Consider the following 24,575-nt stretch of genomic DNA (forward strand, 5'->3'; position numbering starts at 1 on the left):
AAATTAAATTAATTATATTAAGAATTGGCCAATAATCGCCCCATCAGTTATTACGATTCTTCTAATTTGTTTTTTAAACTTCGGTAAGTATTAAGTCAATGATAATGTTATACATTTTTTTTATTATTTCATTATTTCTTTTTTTTCACTCTCAGTAAACTCGCGTCTTATCAATCATGCAACAATGCAGCGTGGCGGAAACTAGTGACCGATCGTTCTTCCTCCCCCCGACCCCGTCAGCTGGTCTCTAGGTCTCAGGTCGCAAGACGAGAGACCTTTTTATTTTCCATGTCGTTGTAGTTTTATTCAAGACCGATCAAGATGTTCGGGCAAACGAAACTTCTGAGGCTTGTACAGTAAGTGCCATCAATTATTTCCTTGGTTTCTTCATCACTGTCGCCGATTTCTTATCAGTAACGCTCATTCCGTCTCGTGCCTAAAGTCAATCAAAGGTTATGAAGCCGCCTATCGAAATTATCAGTCATCTCGGCTCAAACCACACAATTTTCAACTCTCTCCTGATGAAGTCAATTTTCAATCACTTGGTCATGAATAATCCGAAGAGTTTCTATCCCTTTTAAATCCATGTATTGTAATCTGGTGCTTGTAGGTCACTCGACCAAGGCCTGGACTCCATTTGCATTCTGCGATCAATCATGCGCCGAGATCCTTCCAGTTTTTGTTGTATTGAGCTTATTTCCATGCCTTTCAAGCTCATGATACTAACATCAAGCTCGCATTAATTCGTGCATCCTCATAGGTCACAATTATTGATGCTAAGTTGAAATTTGTATCGAAGCTGTTATCACCAGTGTTGGCTGACTTGAGTTCCGCGAAACCTTTCATTCCCCTGGACCTAAGTTTTCTTGATGTTTCAAGCAAATTTCTGTTTTATTATGCAAGAGTCAGTTTAATGTGAGTTACGCACTAATATTCTCAATGTGCTCCATGGCTGATTCTCGCTTGTACTATGTGCTTCCTTCTACTGCACATGATGTTCAATGTACTCTTAAATGTCTTCACTTCTGGGCGTGAGAAGAGTCACTTGATGTCGGTGGTTGAGATTTTGGTCATATATTTTAGTTGGGTTTGTATTTCATGGTTCATCCTTTTGCAGGCGGACCACTTTAAGAGCACAACCGCACAGAACTTCAGCATGATTTGTATGTGTTCAATCAGAAATATCTGCAAATTTCAGGGATGAAGATAGGTTGAGTTCTCTTGAAACATTACGTACTGAAAATCTAGGCAAAATTTCCTATCTTCGTGACATTTATACCTCTAAGATGAAATTGTAGCTGTACCTATCATTTCCGTTTTTGTGCTTTATCCCTATCATTTCCTACGTAAACTAATTCAATTAGTCTGTCAATGTTTTAGCCTATCAAATGATAAGGAATCAAGAATGTTTTAAGGCAGATTTCTCTCTCTATCGTATCATAGTATTTTCTTTTCGCATCTTTCATCTCTTCAAAAATTCCATAAATAATGTGATTTTTTATTAATAATAAGCGATATTGAAATTGCAGGCCTCAGCAACAGCAGTCATGCGGAATGGCCACGTTGAAGGCCATCTCCATCCGTTTGAAGTCGGTGAAGAACATCCAAAAGATCACCCAATCAATGAAGATGGTGTCAGCCGCAAAGTACGCCCGAGCTGAACGTGAGTTGCGTCAAGCAAGACCCTACGGAGAGGGCTCTCAGGTACGTTTTTTTTTTCCGTCTCCGCTTTTCATCCTCCCATCTTTGAGAGTTTTCAATCAACAGGGAAAAGGAAATAATGAAGGAGATCGGGTGGTGCTAAAGCTGTTGTCACCCCTATGATCCAACTGTACTTACTTTTCCAAGTACATGTGTACAGTCAGCATAGAGCCAACAACTCTTTGCAGGGTTATCTGAGTAAACTGCAAAATCTGGGGTTACACTTTCTTATTTGAAAAGTCTAAGGAATTGGTTGATGTCTAAGTAAATTCATGTCATCAGGGGCTCATATGAAGTTTTGTGTGAAAAATTATTGGCCTCAGACTTGAATTATTATTTTGCTTGTTTAGCTTATAATGTCTTTTTTATTTTCTAGCAATTCTACGAAAAGTCTGAGGTTGCCCCTCTCGAAGACGCAAAGCCAGAGAAGCTGCTTATTGCTGTGACATCTGACAGAGGACTGTGCGGAGCTGTCCATACCACTGTCTCTCGTGCCATCAGGAACGAACTGAATGAAGATTCTGAGAACACCAAGGTCATCTGCGTTGGAGACAAGTCAAGGGCCATCTTGCAGAGGTTTTTATTTCTCTTATTTGTATCTTCTTCCCAATTGTATCATTACTATGCATTAAGCATTGACCCATGATTTCTTACCCACATCATTTATTTCATTCATGAAAATTCGACTTAATTATGATACAAACAGATAGAGTTAAGCAAAATAGACACATTTACCTACATTTCTGTGTTTCAAAAGCTCTCATTTTAATTTTTTGAAAAAAACCAACTGATATCCCACTCAAAAATTGTTGCAAGTGTTCTCGCACATATAAAGGTCATTTCCACAAAATTGTATTTTAAAATGTGGGGTAGTTTCCTACAACAGTTGGATCTACAACAGCAGATGAGATTTTGATACACTGCAATGTGATTGTGACTTACGGTTGTCACAGTCAGGGAATACCAGGAAGTATCAGGGAAGTTAAAAAAGTCAGGGAGGTTTGACATTTCAAACAACAGATTTGGCATGAAACCCATTTCAAATTATGTCTTGAGCATCTGGAATTTCTAATTTTCAGGGAAATAAGGGAAATTTCAGAGATTATAATTTTCTCAACTTTGAGGCAACCCTGTAACTCTTTGGTGTACTAAATTAGAAAGACAATAGACCAACAATAGCAAAGACACTTGTATATGGCTGAATTTATAAAATCATACTGTATAACAGCATGCTGTTACTCCTGAAATACAAGGGAAAAATCCCACATAAAACTGAGAGAGAGATGTAGATACTTATCTTTCTCACTCTTATTATAAGTTTTTCTTATCTTTGAAAAATTTCTCGAAGGAAAATTTGATTTTGGTTCCAAGTAGCATAACATAATGTATTCTACTTTGCTTTCCTAGACTTTATGGAAAGAACATCATTATGGTGGCTAATGAGGTTGGTCGCAAACCACCCACTTTCAAGGATGCTTCCAAAATTGCTCAGGAAACCAGCAAGCACAACTTCACCACTGGAAAAATTGTTTACAACCGTTTCAAGTAAGTACTATTTTTTTATTTTTTTCCATTGATATTATCAGATTTTCTAAAGCGACTTTACGGTTGGTTAACTCTCAGTATTAAAGAAGGGAAATTGGGAAGGGCTTTGACCTCATTTAGACTTCAAATGATAAGTAGGAGTCTTTGATCAAAGATTGTGCAGATGTATTAGTTCAGAAAATGGTATGAATTAGATCACCTCAAAATACAATTCCTCACCAAAATTCCACTTGAAACATGATCAGAGAACTACAAGATGAAATTTCTTATCTAAATTTTACTGTAAACATGATAAAAAAGTTTTTTTAAAGCCAAAACCAACTAATAAACATGAAATTAGTGTTTACAGTTCCATATCTTCGGTGAAATAGCTAAAAATGTATCCAGTTTGCAGTATTTCAAAATCTTTGCTTATATTTCTTTTTTCAAACTGAGACCAAACGAACATTTGGCTTGGTCTTTGTGCAGAATATTCTACACTTACAATAAAATAATTCAACCAAGTTTTTAAAAAATGATGTTGCGTAGCGTGCTATTCAGAAAATGAAGTATGACAGACAGTCTGCAATGCTGCAAACTGAGATATAATGTTTCTGCAATTTCATCATCAATATGATGAAATTACGCCAATTGATTTTTCAATGAAACCTCTTAAAATTTTGTATGTATTTTTTTGACATTAAGAAATTATTATTTAGCCTTATTTCCTGTCATTTTTTCCGATATTATGACTGTATGAAACAAGAGCTGATGGCTTAATTGAAAAATAAAAGCACATTTCAGTTTGCAGTGTTGTAAGGCTCCATTTTTTTCCCCCCCAAGGGAAACCAACCGAAAGTTTCTGTCAAAATTTTCTGCGAATTTTCTTCCCTCATTCTAAATAAAACTCACTAAATTTCGGGAGGTTTTTAAATGTTGCAATTGAGATACCCATTTATTGCATTTAGCCCTGAAAGTAGTAAGTGAACATACTTTTCAATCCCAACAAAAGCAATTAGATAAATCAGTTCTAATTCCTGTTAACAGAAATTCAAGTCTTATCATGCTTCTTACTTTGAAAAATTGTAGTTTTTATTATGTTTTCATTCTATTTAATTTCATTCTGTTTGTTTTTAGGTCTGTTGTTTCCTACACAACATCTGAAATCCCGTTGTTCAGCGTAGCTGCCATCGAAGCTGCTCCCAAGTTGGGTGTTTACGACTCGCTCGACTCTGAAGTCATTCAGAGCTACATTGAATTCTCTTTGGCTTCATTGTTGTACTACGCAATGAAAGAAGGCGCTTGCAGTGAACAGTCTTCACGTATGACTGCCATGGATAACGCCAGTAAAAATGCTGGTAAGAATCTCTCTTGAACTTTACTTGCCCCTCCACAATCTGATGGAATTTGTGTGATTGGTTAAAATCAACACTTATGCTCCGTAGCTAAAATACCATTAGTTGTAGAGTATAAACAAGTCTGCCAGTCAGGGAGTCTTGAGAAAACCGGAAAATGTCAGGGAATTTCAAAAAGTTAGGAAAAATCTGAAAATATGGGAGAAAATGACAAAAGTGTCAGAGAAAAATTGTTAAGTCACCCTTACTTTCTCTCTAGAATGAGATTGATGTTTCAAACAACAAATGTTGCCCAAAAACTGTTTCAAATTGTGTCTTTTTAACAAACTGGCTCATCCTCAATTGGCAGGGAATATTACTGAAATGTGACTGAGAATTCGAAGAAATTTGAAGGAATTTTCTTTTATAAAATCTGTGGCAACCCTGTTAAAAATTGGATTGGAGCAAATCGTATATTCTCCCGTGCAACCAAGCATTGCGCCACAAAATCTTGTCTTTTTGGTGAGGCAAATCAAAAAGGCCGCGCGGCCGAAAGCACTGGAAGCGGCAAAGGGTAGATGTTACAGAACTTTTGTGTTTTGTGTTTTGTGCATTATATTTGCCATGTTAGGCTACAACTTTGCTTCACTGAAGCAGTGTAGGACTTAAAATGGACGAAGAACTGGGACAGGTGCAGGAAACTACATTAGCTAACCTATTGGTGGAAAACATGGCTTAAGCAATACCAATCAGTGCTGTAATTTGGTTCAGTAGTAATTTCCTACTAAAGTTGCATAGCTTGAACCAACTGAACTTAACTGTTCTACAAAAGTTTACTCTTAAGATGGAATGAAAGTTTTCTGTCAAACAAAATTTGCACTTACCATCTTGGATTTCATTCTGTCTCAGGTACTTTGATATTTGTAGATTAAACTGAACACCAACTTTAATTATTTTATTAATGTTTTTCTTCCAGGTGAAATGATTGACAAGTTGACTTTGACCTTCAACCGAACCCGTCAAGCCGTCATTACTCGTGAATTGATTGAAATCATTTCTGGAGCCTCAGCTTTGTAAGCTGAATATTATAGTAGCAATGGATTTATTAATTTAGCGTTGATGTTCATATTCACTTATCGGTATATCATATTAATATTAACTTGCTTTTCAAACCCTAGCATATCCCCCATAAGGTATTGGAGCTCTGATTTTTTTGCAGTTTCTTCTGTGTCATAAAACCATGAAATTCCTCCAATATCAGGCGTTTTGCTGGAACCTCCGAATAGGAGCTGTTACTGGTCAGAAGTTGCAACAGAAATCAACTCAACAAGATATAATGTTGGATTTATGAATCAGGTTAGCGGAAAAGTGTTGCAGCAGAACTCATGGAACCATTTAACACCGCTAAAAGCTGGACCTGTTGCCTTTTCTGCTCATCGCGGTTCTTGAATCCTGACATTTTATCTTGACCCTACTGTAAGACACCCACCCAATGAGCTTTCATCATTTATTTCTAAGACCAGGTGTTGGCTAAATTAAAATCGACTGTGCCGTTGGAAGTTTTTATCGCATTTTGTATGTTCTCGTAATTATTCAGTGATAAGTTTGTTGAATATTTTTAAAGTTTTTTTTTGAAGTAAAATCCACTAAGTACGTGTACCATTAAACTACATTTTTCAACCAATAAAACAAACCTAAAAGACCCAAATTTTGTTTTTTTCATTGGTTTCAAATTAATTTTGAGCATATCATTAGATAGACATATCCATTGCAGGGGTGCACAAAATAGAAAGAGGAAAAATTTTTAAGGGTCTAAAATCAAAGAAGACATATGAAACGAGACTATCACTTTTCCAGTTGACGGGAAATTTTTTGCAAAGCTGATAAGATAACTTTGGAAAGCCAGCAGGCTAGTGGAACAAAGAATGAAAATTCTACACCCCTGATCAATTGTAATTTGAACCAGTGATTTTTATCGGAGAATTTGTTGCTTTATGGATGGAATATGGGGAAGGAGAAAAAAACTCTCTTATTTTGAAAATATCATCCATCAGAAAATGGATTCGTTTTCTTACAAGAACATTTTTCTTTTATATTTGTAACGAAGTTACAGATTTATAGTACATTTTTGAATGATGAATTAAACAAGTAGCGAAAAGTAGAATGAAAAAAAAAAAACATCTCAAGACAGATATCATCTGGAATTTCAACAAAGCGAAAAAGAGACAGGAAAAATTGAAAAATATTCCAGAAAATAGGTGAACGGAAAAAAATCTTGACTTTTTCAGAGAGGGGAGAGGAGTGGAAACACTTTACTTACTACTTTGAAAATAGGTAACTCGGGCGAAGCTAAAGAAGTTAAGTGTCTCGTTTTAAAAAAATTAGGACCAAAGTCATATCAAGTCCAAATCCTGTGCAAGTATATTTCATGAAATCAGTTTGATACATGAGCCCCTTTTTTAGCCTCAAGAATAGAGTCAGAAGTTCTACGGAGTCGTCAACTTTTACATTTTCAGTCAACTTCAACTTTTTTTTCCAAAATTGCAAAAACATTACTTAACTTCTTTGTCTAATTAAGGAGTTGAACATAACAACCTAACTTCATCAGACGCGTGATTTTCTCTCATGTTTTATTGTTTCAACAAAAAACAGAGTACCATTCCAACTTGGAATTCAGTAGAAATGCTGTATATCCTTACAGGTAACCTGTAGGAGTTTTTTTTCGGAAATTTTAAGTTTTTATGTTATTTAATTCTCTGTCGAAAAAGTTGAAGAGTTAATAAAATTAGGCAACTTGAAATGTAGTAGGTTGATTTCTCTTTAATCCTTACGATTTTGTTAATCTTTGCTTCTTTGTGCAGTTGGATGGCTTTAGCCAGTATAAGTCTAATTGTATTTCATGTTTCCTAACTTTCTTTCATATTTCACTGTATTGATAAAGAACTAAACAGCCGTGAAAGTCTTTGAGTTTTCGTCTTACAGAGAGAACACTTACAATGTTTTGAATCAGAATGTTGGTTAGTTTTCAGGGAAAAATAAAACATGTGAAGAAATCAGAATACTTTTTACAATAAGGAACTACAATTTCTGGCTCATCTCAGAAACAACATGTGCCATTAGTTTCCCTATGCAGAGAAGTGATTCTATGTAAGCGCCCTCAATTTTAGTTCCTTATTGTCAAATGCAGTTCAATTAATAAGTTATGCCTGGTGCAGTTACGCTGATTCTGATCCTTTAAATTCTAGTAAATCAATTTTCAGTTTTTTTAAAGATTAGGCCTAATATTTGTTCAAGTAATCACACAAATTTACCGCAGAAAGTAGTACCTCTCATTTTTTCCTCTTCAAAACCAACAAATCAACCATGTACTCCGATAATTGATGCAATATCAAAATTAATGATTCTAAAATTTTTAACCATGCTTTGTGGCTTCATTTCTCAGCTTGACAGTTGCCATAAACCCTTTGGTTGGGACCTGCGTAAACCCAAATTTCAAATCGTTCTCTGTATAGACATTTGACCAACGCTTCATGTGCTGAGCTGTAAATTTCATTTCCAGGAGTGTCCGTGCCAAAACGTACTTCATCGTTTGAATTGCATATTTTCCCCCTGAAAGAAAAGTCAAGAATACTATATTCGAACAAAATACTGAATTCTGTTGAAAAAGTCTTCAACTCAAGGAAACAGTTCATTCTTTTTATCTGAAATAGTAGCTAGTGCCTTCCCCCTTTTTTAGGGTCCAAATGGGACCTTTTTTTCAAGATTGGTTAGTAAATCATGATTTCATTACCACAAGCTTTTTGATCCTCTAAATATTCATTTTCGTCACAGTCCGTTTGGAAGATGTACCTAACGACCCGTTTCCGTTCCATTGTAATTATGAAAATCGACCCAACGGGTCGATTTTCATAATTTTTTTTGGCTATTGATGGTATACAGTGCTTTGATAATCCTACTCTACTTTGATTAATTCTTACAGAGCGCAAATCACCCTCTTTGAGTTGAGACGCTTAGCGACCAGGGGGCACATCCCTGTAGTACATTATAAGGTGTTAACTTTTAAACAATTAGAAGGATGTTTTTGTCAGGAAAAAACGAAATCCTCGAGTTTTGGAGCAAACAGTTGGAGTACATCATTTTGCCTACCTGGGCAGTCTCGCATTCCTAGAGAAAATGGCAGAAAGGTATTTTTCATTCGACTGCTAACATTTTTCGGGGAGAAATGTTCTGGATAAAATTCATATGGTTTTTCCCAAAAATCAGGATGATGATGAAGACTAGCCAGCATGATGAGAATTCTTGTATCTTTAGGAATTGTTTTAAAACCTATTGAAAAAGAAAAAAAATGTCAGAAGTTATGCTCCAAACTTGCATCTCAAATGATTAAAAATCTCTCATCTTGTGTAGAAGAATAAAATCCTCCCGGATTCAAGACAAACCTCGAACGAAAGGTCTGCAAAAACCTCACACTTTCATACCCCATTTGGTAGGTATTTTTCAAGGGATGATCCTGATTAAGTGGTATCGAATAGATAAACTGAAAGTTCATCCAAGGGGCATAAACTCCTCACATGCTCTCCACGGCCCCAAAGGACCATAGACTATCTCCAAGAAGATGACACAGGAAAGCCTATGGTAAATTAAAATACCTAATAGGGCCGGATTTAGGGGGTGGCCACATGGGCCGCGGCCCATGGCGGCAAATTTAGGGGGCCGAAAATGTTTCCATTTTTTTCAAATGTAGGTATCAAAAAAAATCTGATTCAGAAAAAAAAAAAAAAAAAATTACAAACAAGAAAAGGCGGCAAAATCTCTCATTTCCTGAGAGTTGAAGTATCGTAATTTCTAATTTGTTCGTCTTTCGGTGATACGAGAGACAGCGCCTTTCATTAGTCTAGGTGAGAGAGAACCCAAACACGCAATTTGGCCTGGAGCGGCGCGGCGCGGCGGAGAGAGCAATGATGACGAGGATTTGAGATGAAAGGGAGAAGCCCTCGGTGCGGCGGTCGGCATGTAACACGTATTAGCGCCTATAAGATTGCATGCATACTTCACGCATTGCGTCAAACACAGTGCGGTCTGCAGCGGTCGGCGAGAAATGCATAGCGCCTACAAGACTGTAGGAATACTTCACGCATTGCGCCAAACACAGTGCGGATGGCGCGGTGGCGGGAATTGAAATTATTATACCACATTCATGTTTTATTATTTCATAATTTTTTCGTATAAATGAAAGGCCTTGTCCACACAGAGGTAGGTTTACGAAACTTAACTTTCGCGCAAAGTTCCATGAACTTTTTCTAATGTTGATAGGGCTTTCATAAAAAATGTGCCCAACACGAGTAAAGGCGTCTTATGCACCCCTCCTCCTCCGGCACGTTCACTTGATGGTTTGCATCCATGTTTCAAAACGAATCAGAAGGGGCGGCAAAATACAGGCGACTCATGGGCGGCAAGTAGGTAAATGCGGCCCTGATATTTAAAATATGTAAGTTTGTTCGTGAAAGGCGACACAAAAATTGGAATAGAATATTTAGCATATAAAAGTTACCCTATCTATAACTACAAAACCAGTAAACACTAGCGAAAAAGACCCCGTGACCTCTGTCACGGGTCTGTGTACTTTCGCCATGAACTGTAATTTTAATAAATGATAACTTCCTGAAATAAGTAATTTACCAGGTTAATAGACTAGAATTATTTCGATTGAAAAATAAAATAAAACCTGTTTTTCTATGTTTCTCGATCGAATCTATGTTGATCGATTCACGTTTATCAGTTTTGATCGATTCTTGTCTATCACTCATTCCTATTATTTCTTTTTTTTATTTCCTTCTTCTCTGTCTTTCCTCCTTCACTCTCTTTTCTGATTCACTCTTTTTTCTGCTTCACTCACTTTGCTTCTTCTCCTTTGCCTTTTCATCATCTTTTTTTTTAGGTATCGTATGCACAACGAATTTGCAGCCCGTCTGCCTGCCAACCAGTGATACCACTATTCGACCACGTGGGAGCGTGTGTTGCATACACTAAAAATTGAAGGCAAACTGAGATGACGTGAAAGTCATCTCATCTCCTTCGGTAGGAGGCTATTTTCAGTGTGTTCCTGTGTTCTGAGCATTGTGTGCATTACCTTAGCTATGTACTCAAGCGCCAATTCAGTCAATTTTTATGCTGTTTTGACCAGCACATATATATTCTTGTTTCTAAGACTAAAATGTGCGGTGGCCAGCTATGCCTTACATGCAGGTTTCCAGCTCTTGGCTACACTCAGAGTGTATATGCGTAAGATGCATTAAATTGAAACTGGAAGCTCCGTGCATTTTTGAATATTTGTTTTGACTTTGGTTAACACGAGCCGCCAAAATTCGCGAGATTAATTATTGATTCTAATTAATAAATCTCGAAAATACTTGCAGCCCGCAATTCTTCCATAAACCGCTGCGTAAAAAAATGCCGCATGGGCTCATAGTTGGTTTATTCTTTTGACGAAAAGGAGGCACAGAATTCATATTTCCAGGATTAACTACAACGGCGCTCCCCAAAGTGCATAGCAGTTCACACTTTATGTGCGGTCCCAAAAGCGCGTGTCATTTCACAACGATACCACTATTCGACCGCGTGGGAGCTCGGGCTGCCTACACTAAAAATTGAAGGCGAACCGACATGTCGGTCAAGTAATCTCTTCCCGTTTGAAAAAATGTATTATTTTTGTGTGTCCCGAATGAGTTTGCCATTTAATGATGATCTCACCGTGCGGCCACACAAGAGCTCGTGTTGCCTACACTAAAAATTGAAGGCAAATTGATGATGGATCAACAAGATGTTCCTCTTCGGCCACCTTAATTTGATCGTGTAAGAGAAAGAGAGACTGATAGGAGACTTCCAATGGTTCCACCGTCCATTCGTCTGAACATTTGAACACGAATTTAGGGTTCCAATCTGAAGTATTCACAGTCAATATTTAAAAATAAATGATGATTTGATTAACGCGAGAGATAATATGAAAAATTGGATCTTTTCCGGAAAAGTGCCGCCCTCCGCCCTTCCTACATTTAAATTTACTGATCAGAAAGTCAGGATATATACGATTCAAATTTTCAAACAATCACGAGAAACTGAAGTTTTCGAAGAGTTTGAGTTCAGCTGTGATACTAAGATATTTTTTATAAGTACCGTCCACACAATCATCCAATGGACATTTCAAAAACGGCCTCAAAAATATTCGAATACTAATTTTTCATTTTGCGAAAAAGAATCCCACAACGAGAGAATGTTTTGACCTTCCAATGTGCACACCTTCATACAACAATGTGCGACCTTTCCGACTTATGTGCACTCATCTGTTCATTGAAGTAATATAGCTCGAGATATCTTCGTGACCTCTTGACACTGATTAAAATGTAAACCTGACGACATTTAAAAATACCAAATTGCACAATTTTTTCATCGTAAGTTGCAGTTCTTTTCCCTCAGTATGAAAAATTCTCTATAGATAGTAATCCGACTATATCCAACGACCCGGTCAATTTTGATCGATAAGATTGGAATTTGATTTCCGTTTATCTTCTTCTTACTCAATATATCGTTTGAATATCGGGGCTCAATGTTTTACCTTCTATGGCGTGTTGGTTCACCTAAAATTGACTCATGAGACCTTCAGTCTTCAAGTGAAAATTGCAGAGGACGTACCAGGTAAGTCATTTTGTTGTGAAACTCGACCATGGTATTGCACCACTCTAAGTACAGTACTCAACGATCATTTTTGATCCAATTTTTAAGCAGGTGTCACAGATAAAACACCACATAATACAGATCATTAAAAAAATTAAATTTAAAATTCAAATTAAAAAAATTGAATTTTCCACTTTTCGGTGCAAAAAATTTCTTGGTGTTTCGAATTCTAGCTCAATAAATAAAAAAAACACAAGTTGCTTTTGCAGCTGGCTCCTTACAGCGGTTTTTGAAAAGTCACAATCCCTTTCCTTAAAAAATCATAGTTTAGACTTTATGTTTTGGATTCTGAAATGTGGGTGAGTTTGAAATTTGCATAGTAGCACCATTTTTGTATGTTTTTAACTTTTGTGGTTCTTGGTGACGATGCCTAATTAAAATATCCTAAGACGGAGTGTTTTATTTCATGTTCCATATTTGTTGTACAAACCAAACCGTTATTTTTGAACCAGGCATTTGTTTACTTAAATATCGTTTCTAATGCCCAGTTACACAACCATACAAATTCATCAGAATTGCACTGCTTCAAATATATTTCAATTGTTTTCTTCTTTTTTTAAGGGTAAATGCTAGTGCTAAAAAATGAATAAATAAATTAAGAGCTTAGCTCCTACAATTATTCCAGATACCACTTTTAATTTAATTCAATACATGTTAACAAAATATTTCGTCCCCTCCAAATTATTTGGATATTGAGGTTGTACCCAAAATATATTTGGCAAAAATGTAGCACCGTGGAGACGGTAAATTGGTCCAAAAAAGTTGACCCCTCCTCTGGAAAAGAAGTCCCTTGGATTCAGAATCCAGACTCTTAAATTTTTTTTTTAAAAGTTGAGACCCTGAATCCAAGAGGCGTTTTATTCCAGTGCCAATTATTCAAAGACAATCCTGAGGAACACACCGGCGCGCAATGAGCTCGCAATAACTTATTTCTAATGCTTGCATTTTCAGAAACTACATTGTCCCCTGCTGGTCACGCAGTAATAATTTCAGGGTTTTTCGAGCCGTTTTGCCCTCCGAGAACAACTTTTGAAATTTGAAAGAAAGTGTTTGTCCGCGCTTTAGCGGCAATTCAATATGGCGGAAAATTACACCCCCCCCCCCCCCCAACATAGTTGCAATGAATCAATTTGCATGGACACATGAGTTGGAAAAATAAAAATCTTCCCTAGATTCAGCCAGTGTTGCCGGATGCTCCTATCTTAAGCGGTCCATGTACTCAGGCTCGCCACATCCCATCTCGAGCCCTGGTACCAGTTTTAAGTTCCGGGCCCCAAGCACGGAGGGGGGGGGGGATCCGAGGGGCATCCCCCGAGAAATTTTAGAATTTATACGACTAATCGGACGAGTTTTGAAGCTTCTCTAAAGAATTATTCCATCAAGTTCTGCGGAATAATTATGTTTTTTTATTCTTTCAGCACAAAATACTTGCGAATTGTTGCATTCAAAACATCTTGAAAATTTTTATTTTATTTTTTTTCTTGGGGGGGGGGGGGGCATATGATACTATTTTCAGTTCTAAGATGGCCAGGACCGGACCCCCTTGACTCCCCCTTCATTTGCCTATGGCAAGGGAGTTGAGCCATGAGCCATTGAAGTCAAGGATGCCCAGACTGGAGACTCTTAGCATCTGACGACGGAAGAAAATGAAACGCAGTTACTAAAAATATCCCTCTGTACTGAAAATCATGAAAATAGATAGAAATTTTCCAAGAAGTATACTTCTTTGAATAGTTAAGAAGAATTCTACAGTGTCCCAGCGTGTTTCTGAAAATCTATTCACCTTTTGCGAAATTTTTAGGGTAAATATTTCACTTTTTCTTACGAAACAAGGGTTGCATGTGAATTCGTAGTGGTTTTTCACGGGTAACACGGGCCCCATCCGGGGCCCGGGCCCCGGTACCAGGGACCCAGTATCCTCCCCCCCCCCCCCCCCTTGTGGCGGGCCTGCATGTGGTCTCCGAATATTAAACTGAATAACACCTTGTAATGCAAAAAGTATCAAACAATAGTTCCGGAATGATAAAATTAGCAAAATTAAGAAACATTCAAATGAGAAGCAACTAAAACAGACGTACGGGAATGCACGCGGAGTTGGGCGAGCGTATACGGCTTTGTTCAGTGGCGTGGTGTGCTTTGCGATTTATCGATTGGGCCACCGTTTAAACTTATGGAAAAGTATCGATAAACAGGGTGTTTGCAGCGAACACCTTAACAATCGATTATTTACCACAGCTTCAAATGGGGAAATATCGATAGATCGCAAAGCACGCCACGCCACTATAGTGGCGTGGCGTGCGTAGTTACGTATCCTAACAAAACTAAAGCTTTGTTAGGATATACGTAAGAATTTTCCCATATACTTTCGGTTCGTACGCGCTGTCCGTGCTGGTGTGTTTCCATCCTAGGGAAGAACGTCGTATGAGCCTTCAGACATTGCCAAATTTCCTTTAATAAAATATGAATTTTCAGGGAAATCTGCAAATGTTTTTCCTTCAATTTTTCTCGATTTCGGAGATTTAGGCGTTACTATTATCCGCGGGGACATGATCGCACCACTATGTGTTCCATGACATGGGAGACTCTCAAGAACGTTACCTGAGCGTCATTATACAAATCGTTTAATTGTGCGCCTTCATTGTTCGTAGGTAGGCAATTTCCCAACTCAGGAATACAATTATTTGAAGTTTATTTACGTTTATCAGGAATACGGCACTATAATCACATTACTATGTATTCCAGGGCATTCCAGATTCTCAAGAGCATCACTAGAGCCTTTGACTCACCACCACACGCTCACACACCATGGCTGCCGACGAGCGTGAGATGCAGAACAGCCGAGTCCCACGCACAACGACCACGTTCTCAAATCCCCAGAGGGAAGACGACTGGGTCCACCCGTTGAAGACGGACGCGGCGATGACGGCTCAATATCTCCTCCGCAACCACTACGGCGAGACACCCAGCGCACTGCTCGAGCAGAAGCTAGCTTGCTACCTCCGGCACACCCAACTCCCGGGCGGCGGCTGGACCTTCTACCCGGGCGGCCCGATGGCGGTCACCCCGAGTGTCCAGGCGTACTTCGCTCTCAAGGTGGCCGGAGATCCGCAGAACGCCCCGCATATGATCCGAGCGAGGGATGCCATCCGCGCCGCCGGAGGCGCCGAGGTCTTCTCGCGGATACTCTACGAGTTGTTGGGTGTCCTGACGCAGGGTGGAGGAGGCTTTGCTGAAGGAGTGAGGGAGAGGCAGGAGCTGGAGCGGTAGCTTCATCCAAGGAATGTGAGCGATGTAAACACCGCCGGACGGTGGCGATGGAGATGTTGCATGCGTGAAGAATTTGAGATTTGACTGTTGATTCATATATGGATTGCATTTTGCAAAAAGGAACCACTAGCATTGCAATGATGCTAAGATTGTGCAACTTCATTCTTTGCAATAAAATTGCGGATTTCGTGAAAAACTATGAAATTTAGATGGTAATTTTTGTCTTAAATGTAAAGTTTTAAGCGAGTAAAATAGAAACTATTAAGGAATAATCGGGTTTTTCCTCCAAGACAAAAGAAGTTGCACAATCTTAGCAACATTGCAATGCTAGTGGTTCCTTTTTGCAAAATGCAATTCATGTAAAAATTCACGAGAAACACGATGGTGCCACTGGTTTTCTCTGAAATCAACTCCCAAGCTCAGAAAAGCTCTCAAGTTGAGGCAAAAATGGAGGGGACATCCCACGCTATCCTGAGAGTCCACCTTTACATCAAAACAAACTCTCCATACAAAGATAGGGAGCAAATACATTGACAGGGCTGCCACTTTATTTGGGGACTCTAAAACTGAAAACACGGCATAACTGCTAATGTATCTGCTCCCTATCTTTGCATAGAGAGTTCGTCTTGATGTAGAGGTGGACTCTCAGAAAAGTGGGGGATATCCCCTCCATTTTGGCCTCAACTTGAGAGCTTTTTTTGAGCTTGGGAGATGATTTCAGAGAAAACCAGTGGCATCATCGTGTTTCTAGCGAGCTTTTGCATAAGAATCAATAGTCAAATCGCAAATCCCTCACACATGCAACATCTCCATTCTTGAATGTTGGCATCACTGGTTTCCCCTTTATTAGTATGTACAGTACCGTGGAGCTACGGGTCAACGCCGTATGAATATCGAGAGTTGCTAAATTTCCCCGGATACAAAATGTATTTTTGAGGTGATTTATGCATATCGTTAACGAAGAATTTGCATGAATTTTTTTTATTGCTTCATCTGAAAGCGTTTAGTGAGTTGAGTTCGGAGTATTTTTCATAATTTTTTTCTGACATCGGACATTGAAGAAAAATAGATTTAAAAGTGAGAAAATGTGCCGCCTTATGACGTCATCTAGTATCATTTTCCATTTACACACATGTACTTTAGCAAATTAGGTTATTTTTAAGCGTGCCAGTAGGGCTCGCTTTTTGAAATCACTCGGATGTACCATAGTACAGCACACAGATCAACCAATGCTATTCAACGGGTCGTCCAAATACTTTTTTCCTCGCACCCGTTTCTTTGTCTTTGAACCATTACACCGTCAAGCCCTGATGGTCTTTTACCAAAAAATCTAATGAACTGCTAATTGGAAACCCTTGAGAACATTTTTCTGTCAAAACCGTATTATTCAATTTGACAGAAACCTCATAGGAGCTTTCTTACGCTCGGAGGACTCAACTGTAGAACCTTCTTTCCCGCCAAAACTCTATAGCCAATGAGCGTCTTGCAATCTGTGATGAGCCTCGTGACTCATTATACTATGTACTAACCATGGCCCCTGCCGAAATCCACTTAAACCACTACAGTTATCTCGCGATATAGCTTTGGGTGTCCGGTTTCGAGCAAGGCAATAAAAGACGGCGAGGCGATTAACCGATTAACCATTCACCGTGATGCCAGGATCCACCAAATTTTCTCAAAAATTGTTTTCCGTCTATTTAGCGAGTTTTTCTTTACTTTCCGATGAAGTACAAATAAAAAGAGACCTCATTTGTACAAATCGGCCGAATAGGAGAGAAGTTACAGTTCGAAATCCAAAGAGATTAACTGAACGCGATTTCGATGCACGGCAGTTCGCCCAAATCACGGTCGTGCGCAAATGCCGCATATCAGCTTAAAATCAAGATAATTGGACGGAATCTTTAAAATTAATTTACATTCAACGTTCATGAATCAATATTTTCTCCCAAATTTAGCAAAAAGTACCAATTGATGCAAAAAGCAAAGACGTGAAAATAAGAGGTATTTGTCCAACATTTCTGTTATTCGGCACGCTTTTCCAACATACTCATGTTGAATTTTTTCTTCTTGTTTCATATTGTCTCCAATAATTGTCAAATTTAGAAACCAAGGATATCCTCGCACTCAGATTTCTTAGTAGTATCATTTTAAATATGAAATTCACAAAATTTAAGACACGTGCAAATTCTCTATTGAAATTGTCAGCTTTGTCTATCGATTTGTCTATCAATTTCAATAATCAGGTCACCGCAGCCTGACAGTTGAAACTTTAACTGGCTTTGTCGACAAGATAAGACAAGACATAGCCCTATGAAAATGAAACCTTTGATTTTTACATCAAGAATAGTAAAGTGTCCAGTTTTAGATTATTTTTAGTGCAAACCGGATTCCAACATGTTTTCTTCGTTCTGAAGATATCAAGGCTCAAAGGTTTGACTTTCATCCCTCGGTGCTCTCAAAATATAAAACGTAACCCCTGTCGGCAGATGCCCACTGAAGGATAGCTTTCATTGAGGCCGTATAGGCAAATACATACCCGAGAGAGTGAAAAGTCATCCTTACACTAATATCGCTCCATAAGCTTTTATTGAACCGATAAACGACAATATGAACCTGTTGGTTGATATCGTCCATTCGAAGTTTGCCTTCAATTTTGCCATATAGGCAACTAATGTGCCGGAGTGTGCGAATCGACAGTGAAACTCCCAAACCACGTATGTAGTTTCCGGTGTTTAAAAATGTCCGCTCCCATTTTATATTTTTAAAGGAACAAAAGAACGTCTTGCCGCCGCGCGCCGCGGCGGTCGGCATGTAACACATCTTAGCGCCTACAAGACTGCACGAATACTTCACGCATTGCGTCAAACACAATGCGGTCAGCAGCGGTCGGCGAAAAAAGCAAAGCGCCTGCAAGACTGTAGGAATATACTTCACGCATTGCGCCAATTACAGTGAGGCCAGCGGAAGTTACAGTTATTAAACCACATTTATGTTTGTTCTGTCATAATGTTTTCGTTCAACGTCTTGTCTAGTCAAATCTCTGAGATAATAAAAAAGATCATCCCAGATCTAATCATATAATTGATTTTTAAAGATCGGGATCCTTCATAAAATGATTCTCGAATTACGTCCCGTCATCATTGAAATATGATTAGAAAGGAAAGGAAGGTTTTTCCTCGTGGAAGGAGAAAAATCGTGGAAAAGTGATCCTGAATGGTTTTGTATTTAAAATATAAAGTATGACAGGAAGTTTGCTACATAGAAAACCGAGGTACGTAGTTTGAAAGTTTCATCACTGTAATAGTTATCTCTTCGAAAAATACAAAATGATAGTGTCCCATAGGCTTTGGTTGAAACGCTAGAAAATGCTGTGGACCTGTCGGTAGGTATCGACCATATCTAAATTGGACTGCGTTGGGCAGGAAGGAGCCAAGTCACATTAGCTATCGTCGGATTTGATAGGACAAATTAATTTATTACATGAAAACGGCTGTACAGATTTCCCTGCAAATTTTAGTGAATTTTCTGCAAAGTCCGAGGCAAATTCCTCAAAATTTTCGAAGAAATCCGCACAAACGTTCTCTTGTAAAAAATTAAATCGCCTAGTTAAAGACAATAGTTGACGTGGCTTGGTTCTTTTCTGCTAAACGCGGTTCAATGGTAATTTACAAATAATGTGCCTGTCTTCCAACCGCAATTTATAGTCCGTTATTCGTTTTCGAACTAGTTTCAACCACGCATATTATTAATATTTTTCCGTCTGTTTTCTTCTTCCAGGTAAATATTTTGTTTGACGGCAAGTTATACTCTACATCAATAAACTTTTTATGCTATATGTCTATCAAATAGTTTTCAAATTACGTTATGAATGCATCAAACTTTTAGTGCATGTTTTTAGAGCGTGTTTTTAGCAGGGCCGGATTTAGGGGTAGGGGGTGGCCACATGAGCCACGGCCCATGGGCGGCCAATTTTGAAATTTTTTAAATGTAGGTGTAAAAAAATTCGGATTCAGGAAAAAATTACAAACGAGAAAATGTGACAAAATATCTCATTTCCTAACAGTATAGTAACTTCTAATTTTGTCGTCTTTCGGTGATACAAGAAACAGCACTTTTAATTCGTCGAGTTAAGAGAGAAATCAAACACGCAATTTGGCCTGGAACGGCGCAGCGCAGAGAGGAATGATGACGACGACTTGAGATGAGAGGGAGAAGCCCTCGGCGCGGCGGTCGGCATGTGACACATATTAGCGCCTACAAGACTGCACGAATACCTCACGCATTGCGTCAAACGCAGTGCGGTCAGCAGCGGTCGGCGAGAAACGCATAGCGCCTACAAGACTATAGGAATAATTGCGCCAAATACAGTGCGGTCAGCGGAAGTTAAAATTATTAAACCACATTTATGTTTGTTCTGTCATAATTTTTTTGTTCAATACTTATTAAATGGAAGGCCTTGTCCACATGGAGATAGGTTTACGGGACTTAACTTTCACACAAATTTCCGTTAACTCTTGCTAGTAGTGTTGACAGGGCTTTCGCAAAAAATGTATCCAACACGAATGGACGCGTCTTATGCACCTCTTCTTCTCCGGCACGTTCCGGTACGGATGGTTTTTATTGATGTTTCAAAACGAATGAGAAGGGGGCGGCAAAATACAGGCGGCCCATGGGCAGCAAGTAGGTAAATCCAGCCCTGACACTTAAAATATGTAAGTTTGTTCGGGAAACACCACACACAAATTGGAATAGAATATTTAGCATAAAAAAGTTACCTTATCTATAACTACGAAACCAGTAAACACCAGCGAAAAAAAAGCCCGTGACTGAAGTCACGGGTCTGGGTATTTCGCCATGAATTGTAATTTTAATAAATTATAACTTCCTAAAGTGAGTAATTTACCAGGGTAATAGACCAGACTTATTTCGATTGAAAAATAAAATAAAACCTGTTTTTCTATGTTTCTCAATCGAATCTATGTTGATCTATTCACGTTTATCAGTTTTGATCGATTCTTGTGTATCACTCATTCCTATTATTTTTTTTTTCCATCTCCCTCTTCTCTGTCTTTTCTTCTTCACTCTCTTTTCTGCTTCACTCACTTTGCTTCTTCTTCTCCTTTTCCTTTTCATCATCTTTTTTTAAGGTATCGTATGCACAAATGCAGGCGGCCCATGGGCAGCAAGTAGGTAAATCCGACCCTGGGTTTTAGAGATTTATTTGTCTCAAATGGAGTTGATTACCACGAATTTGCACGTCCTCGCTACTCCGACGAACAATGAAGGGAACACCGAAATGACGCAGGGTTTCCTTCAGAACCATGTCCAAGTACTCCAATCCATTGCATGCTTCTGGGGTGAGGACGCCGTTTCCGGTTCTCATCAAGGTATCGATTTCGCCGCGAAGTCTATCGCCAACCTCTGGGAAAACTTCGCTTAGCAGGAGCACCCAGCTCACTGTTGTTCCCATCGTTATGCTCCCCTGGGAAAAAATTCACTCTAATAATAATATATATAACCTCTTGAAATGGGAAAAAAGACGATCTCCACAAATATTTGCATCGATGGCTACCCTGTTAAAAATCAATGATTTGCTCTGAGTGAATAGCCGGTGTGAAAAAAAAAGAAAAAAAGAAAAAAGAAAAAAAAAAAAAAAAATCCAGCGCGAATTTCGCGCCGTACTGTGAGTGAATAGATCAGAGCGTAAATATCACCAACGACGGACAAATTAGTTGAGGTACCTCAAGTAGCGTGAATTCAGGGCCACCTGATACGAGCGCCGAATGGCAAAGTGGTGGCGTACTCGTCTATGATCGCCGCGACTCGAGTTCAAATCAAAAGTTGTGTAAGTTACAACTAATAAAGCGCAAAAGTTACTCCTACAACTCTGATTAAGTGATGGTTGGAAATAGATGTTTAAACATTTTATAAATACTTAAAAGATATGCTTACGTTTCTTTAACATTAAATGTTGACCCTTTAGCCTAAAGGTTGTATATATTGTGCAAATAACATACCGCTGTGAAAATTTCGCCTGTTTCAAACACCAATTTAGATTCGTCCTTACTTTCTTTGTTTTCACTGTTTTTAAGCAGGATGTCCAGAAACATTCGGTTTTTTTCATCTGAAAAAATCATAAGGTTCACAAAAAGTTGAAAAACGTTATATGAAAAGCACAGTTTTACGACTATCGTGATTTGAGGCTTAACTTGTTTAGGCTCTGAGCGTTGAAATATATAAATTATTTTTTTTTTTGGAACATTTAAGTACTTTTTTAAGAGTATATAGATGAAAATTTTACGATTATTTTTCTCATTCATAATTGAAAGCATGATTAATACGTACCTTTTAGTAAAGATTCATTCTTGCTGCAACGCTTCCTCTTCACAATCAGCTGTTCAGAAATTATGATACAGATTAGAAAATGATGTAGGAACCTTTCTGCATTACATTTAAATCCTTTTTTTATATATATACAAAAAAAAATATTATCAATGAATCCCAAAAAACGTATCCTATTTTTCTCAGCCTTGAATCATACAATTTTTCAATGTAAAAAAATTCCCTCTCTCTTTTTCTTTCCGAAGAAATTTTTTTCCTAAGATCAAGAAGAAGTTATGAAAGTAAAAGTACCTTAATGGGACAATTTTCAGATACATAATCATAGTTAAAGGTACATAAAAGGAAATTTACGCTCGAAATGATGATACAATTCTGTTTCCTAGACAAAGAACCATAAACAACTATGTTTATATACGGTAGACAACGGACTGTAAGAATTTATGTGGTGGACAAGTTGTCTTTTAAGTACTCCGATAGTCACATTAAGCAATGTACAAAACTATAAAAATAAAGAATCTCACCCGCATGTATACACACCTAGTATAACGTATACATTACAACTATCTAAATTATGACACATTTGAAAGTTGTTACACATGTTATAAAACATGAAATATGACTTTACTAAGCAAAGATGCCCTCTCTGCTAAAATTTAACACTTAAATGCCCAAGCCGAGTCAAGTTGACCCTAGGTTAGGTATTGGACCGGCACTTACGAGCTTTATATATAGGTCTATGAATACATTCTAAAAAAAAGGAATCAGAGGTCAAATTGAAAAGAGAGAAGAAAAATCGAGTGTCAACACAGTCGAAAATAGGAGAGTTGTATTCGGGCCTTTTTTTGTTAAGTTTTTTCCCGAATCTGAACGATATCTCATCGGTAGCATAGAGCGCAGCATTGCGAGTTCACGCTGCAAGCCATCGCGCCTTCAATTTTGCAGGTATGCAACACGGACATCCATCAAGCACTAATAGTCGTATCTCTGCGCCTTCACTCAAGCGCATCCTTTCCCTTACAGCTCTGTTCCTATGTTTTGTCGGTTCTGTTTGTCTTATTTGCAGTGGTGCTTCATGGGCAAAAAGGTGAAGGATTTTAAAAGAAAAGTTTCTCTTATACTTTCAAAAACATAAAAAAAACATGTATAATACTTTAAAAACTATTAAAATTAATGTATTTTAAACACTGGTCATTTTGAACTGACTTGGGAGTTTGCGTATAGAAAAATCCTGATCATCTAAGGGTTAAAGAATAATAACCTATGATTCCTTCTAAAAATGAGATTAGACCATTCACACTTTGTACAATGTAAGCTTAGAAAATTTAGTATTTATACTTTATTCTAGAGAACAGCCTGCTAAGAGGTGACACTGAATTTTATCACTGGTATTTGCCTAATGAAAGCTTATTGTAAATGAACCACATTTTGCAATTAGTAATTATGAATTCCAGCTTAGTTTTTAAAAAAAACGTAAGTGCCATTAGTTTCCCTATGCACATACGTGTTTTTTCGGATAAGCTAGACATTGTGTTTCTTAATTGCAAAATTAAGTCCAAATATTGTATATTTAACAGTCAGAATACCTGCTTGGCGACGGAGTAAAGACTCTTTTTGACAGCATCAAATCTTTGCATTCTTCCACAGAGCCTCCAAATGAAATCGTTCCTGAATGGAGGTATAAATACCCGTTCCATGATACAGTCTGGAACTCTGATCGGGGCAAAAGAAAGGCGTTACACAGTAATTACAAAATAATTGACCAAGTTTTGCAAAAGGAGTATTATCTCTTGCTCATTCATTAATCTCTACAGGGACATTAACGGCACCTAATTTGTTACTAAAATGAGCTAGAAATATAGCGGTTCCTGATTGCAAATAAAATTAAAATGTCTGCAAAGGAAAAACGAAACCACGCATTTCAGGAGTCACAAATATTCTTCAATTTCAGTATAAAATCAGAAAAAACAAGGTAGACATAAAGTAAATGGACATTCTTAGGAGCTTAATGAAACAAGAACGAACATAAGACTCTCCTCAAATGTATGTAGTAAAATAATGGTAGTAAATCAAGTTATTCATTTATATTATCATTAGAGAAAGTGTAAAAGTCTCTTGTTACACTCCACGTTGTTCTATGTACACTTACGTCAAGAGTGAGTTAGCAAATTCTTTCAAACCATTCAATTGAGCGTTGGCCGAGACCCCGAGGAAAGAATCTAAAGAACAAAAAACATAAAATGATAAGAATTGAGTATTATGTGTGTGTGACTTGTGTTAATATTATTAATTTTTAACAGTGTCCAAGATTTTGAGGTTGTCACATCAACTAGCGTTACGTCACAGGAAAGCTATAAATCGATGTAAATTCTTATTGGTAGCATTGAAAAATGTAATGTCATCGTTACTGTTTGGATAAAATCCAATGTAATGGCGAATTCTTATAGTGATGAGCACCAATAGCTTCAACATGTTCCTGTCCTCCCAGTTCTGGATATTTTTTCAGTGAAGTGTGACGTCTTAGAAGATAAAATCTGCCAATACTGCCGTGCTAAGGAAAAACGCCGTGCGCGACATTTGAGAGTTACCAAATTTCTCTGAATAACACATGTATTTTTTGGGAAAGTTATGCTTATTTTTCCTCGCAACTTTCAGATATTTGAAATTAAATTGCGGGCA

General features: G+C 37.9%; 3 protein-coding genes across 4 annotated transcripts in view; 2 read left to right on the forward strand and 1 right to left on the reverse strand.

Annotated features, from left to right (window-relative positions):
- Positions 1–197: 197 nt before the first annotated feature.
- Positions 198–6,267, forward strand: ATPsyngamma (ATP synthase, gamma subunit). The gene is made up of 6 exons (XM_019062313.2): positions 198–356; positions 1,530–1,704; positions 2,078–2,277; positions 3,109–3,246; positions 4,363–4,583; positions 5,536–6,267. The coding sequence occupies exons 1-6, from the start codon at positions 322–324 to the stop codon at positions 5,634–5,636; spliced, it is 870 nt and encodes a 289-aa protein (XP_018917858.2). The 5' UTR covers positions 198–321; the 3' UTR covers positions 5,637–6,267.
- LOC109044409 (cytochrome P450 4c21) overlaps positions 5,999–24,575 on the reverse strand; it is a 32,497-nt gene continuing 13,920 nt past the window's right edge. The window contains exons 6-12 of the mRNA XM_019062113.2: positions 24,046–24,115; positions 23,483–23,609; positions 21,903–21,951; positions 21,575–21,681; positions 20,802–21,039; positions 8,706–8,885; positions 5,999–8,168 (exon numbers count right to left, since the gene is read on the reverse strand). Of these exons, the coding sequence (XP_018917658.2) occupies positions 7,972–8,168; positions 8,706–8,885; positions 20,802–21,039; positions 21,575–21,681; positions 21,903–21,951; positions 23,483–23,609; positions 24,046–24,115 (968 nt within the window). The 3' untranslated portion in view covers positions 5,999–7,971. The remainder of the gene's footprint in view (positions 8,169–8,705; positions 8,886–20,801; positions 21,040–21,574; positions 21,682–21,902; positions 21,952–23,482; positions 23,610–24,045; positions 24,116–24,575) is intronic.
- On the forward strand, positions 11,843–20,860 carry LOC109044535 (squalene--hopene cyclase). Of its 2 annotated transcripts, XR_011900689.1 has the most exons (4): positions 11,843–12,251; positions 15,033–15,572; positions 19,335–20,241; positions 20,748–20,860. XR_011900689.1 is itself a non-coding variant. In XM_019062314.2 (3 exons), exon 2 carries the CDS (start codon positions 15,096–15,098, stop codon positions 15,555–15,557), a length of 462 nt encoding a protein of 153 aa, XP_018917859.2. In that variant the 5' UTR covers positions 11,843–12,251; positions 15,033–15,095; the 3' UTR covers positions 15,558–15,572; positions 19,335–20,762. The 2 variants fall into 2 exon arrangements, 1 of the variants encoding a protein (XP_018917859.2); XM_019062314.2 differs by having other exon boundaries at positions 19,335–20,762.

This window comes from Bemisia tabaci, chromosome 10, assembly GCF_918797505.1.
Source record: "Bemisia tabaci chromosome 10, PGI_BMITA_v3".
NCBI lineage: Eukaryota > Metazoa > Arthropoda > Insecta > Hemiptera > Aleyrodidae > Bemisia > Bemisia tabaci.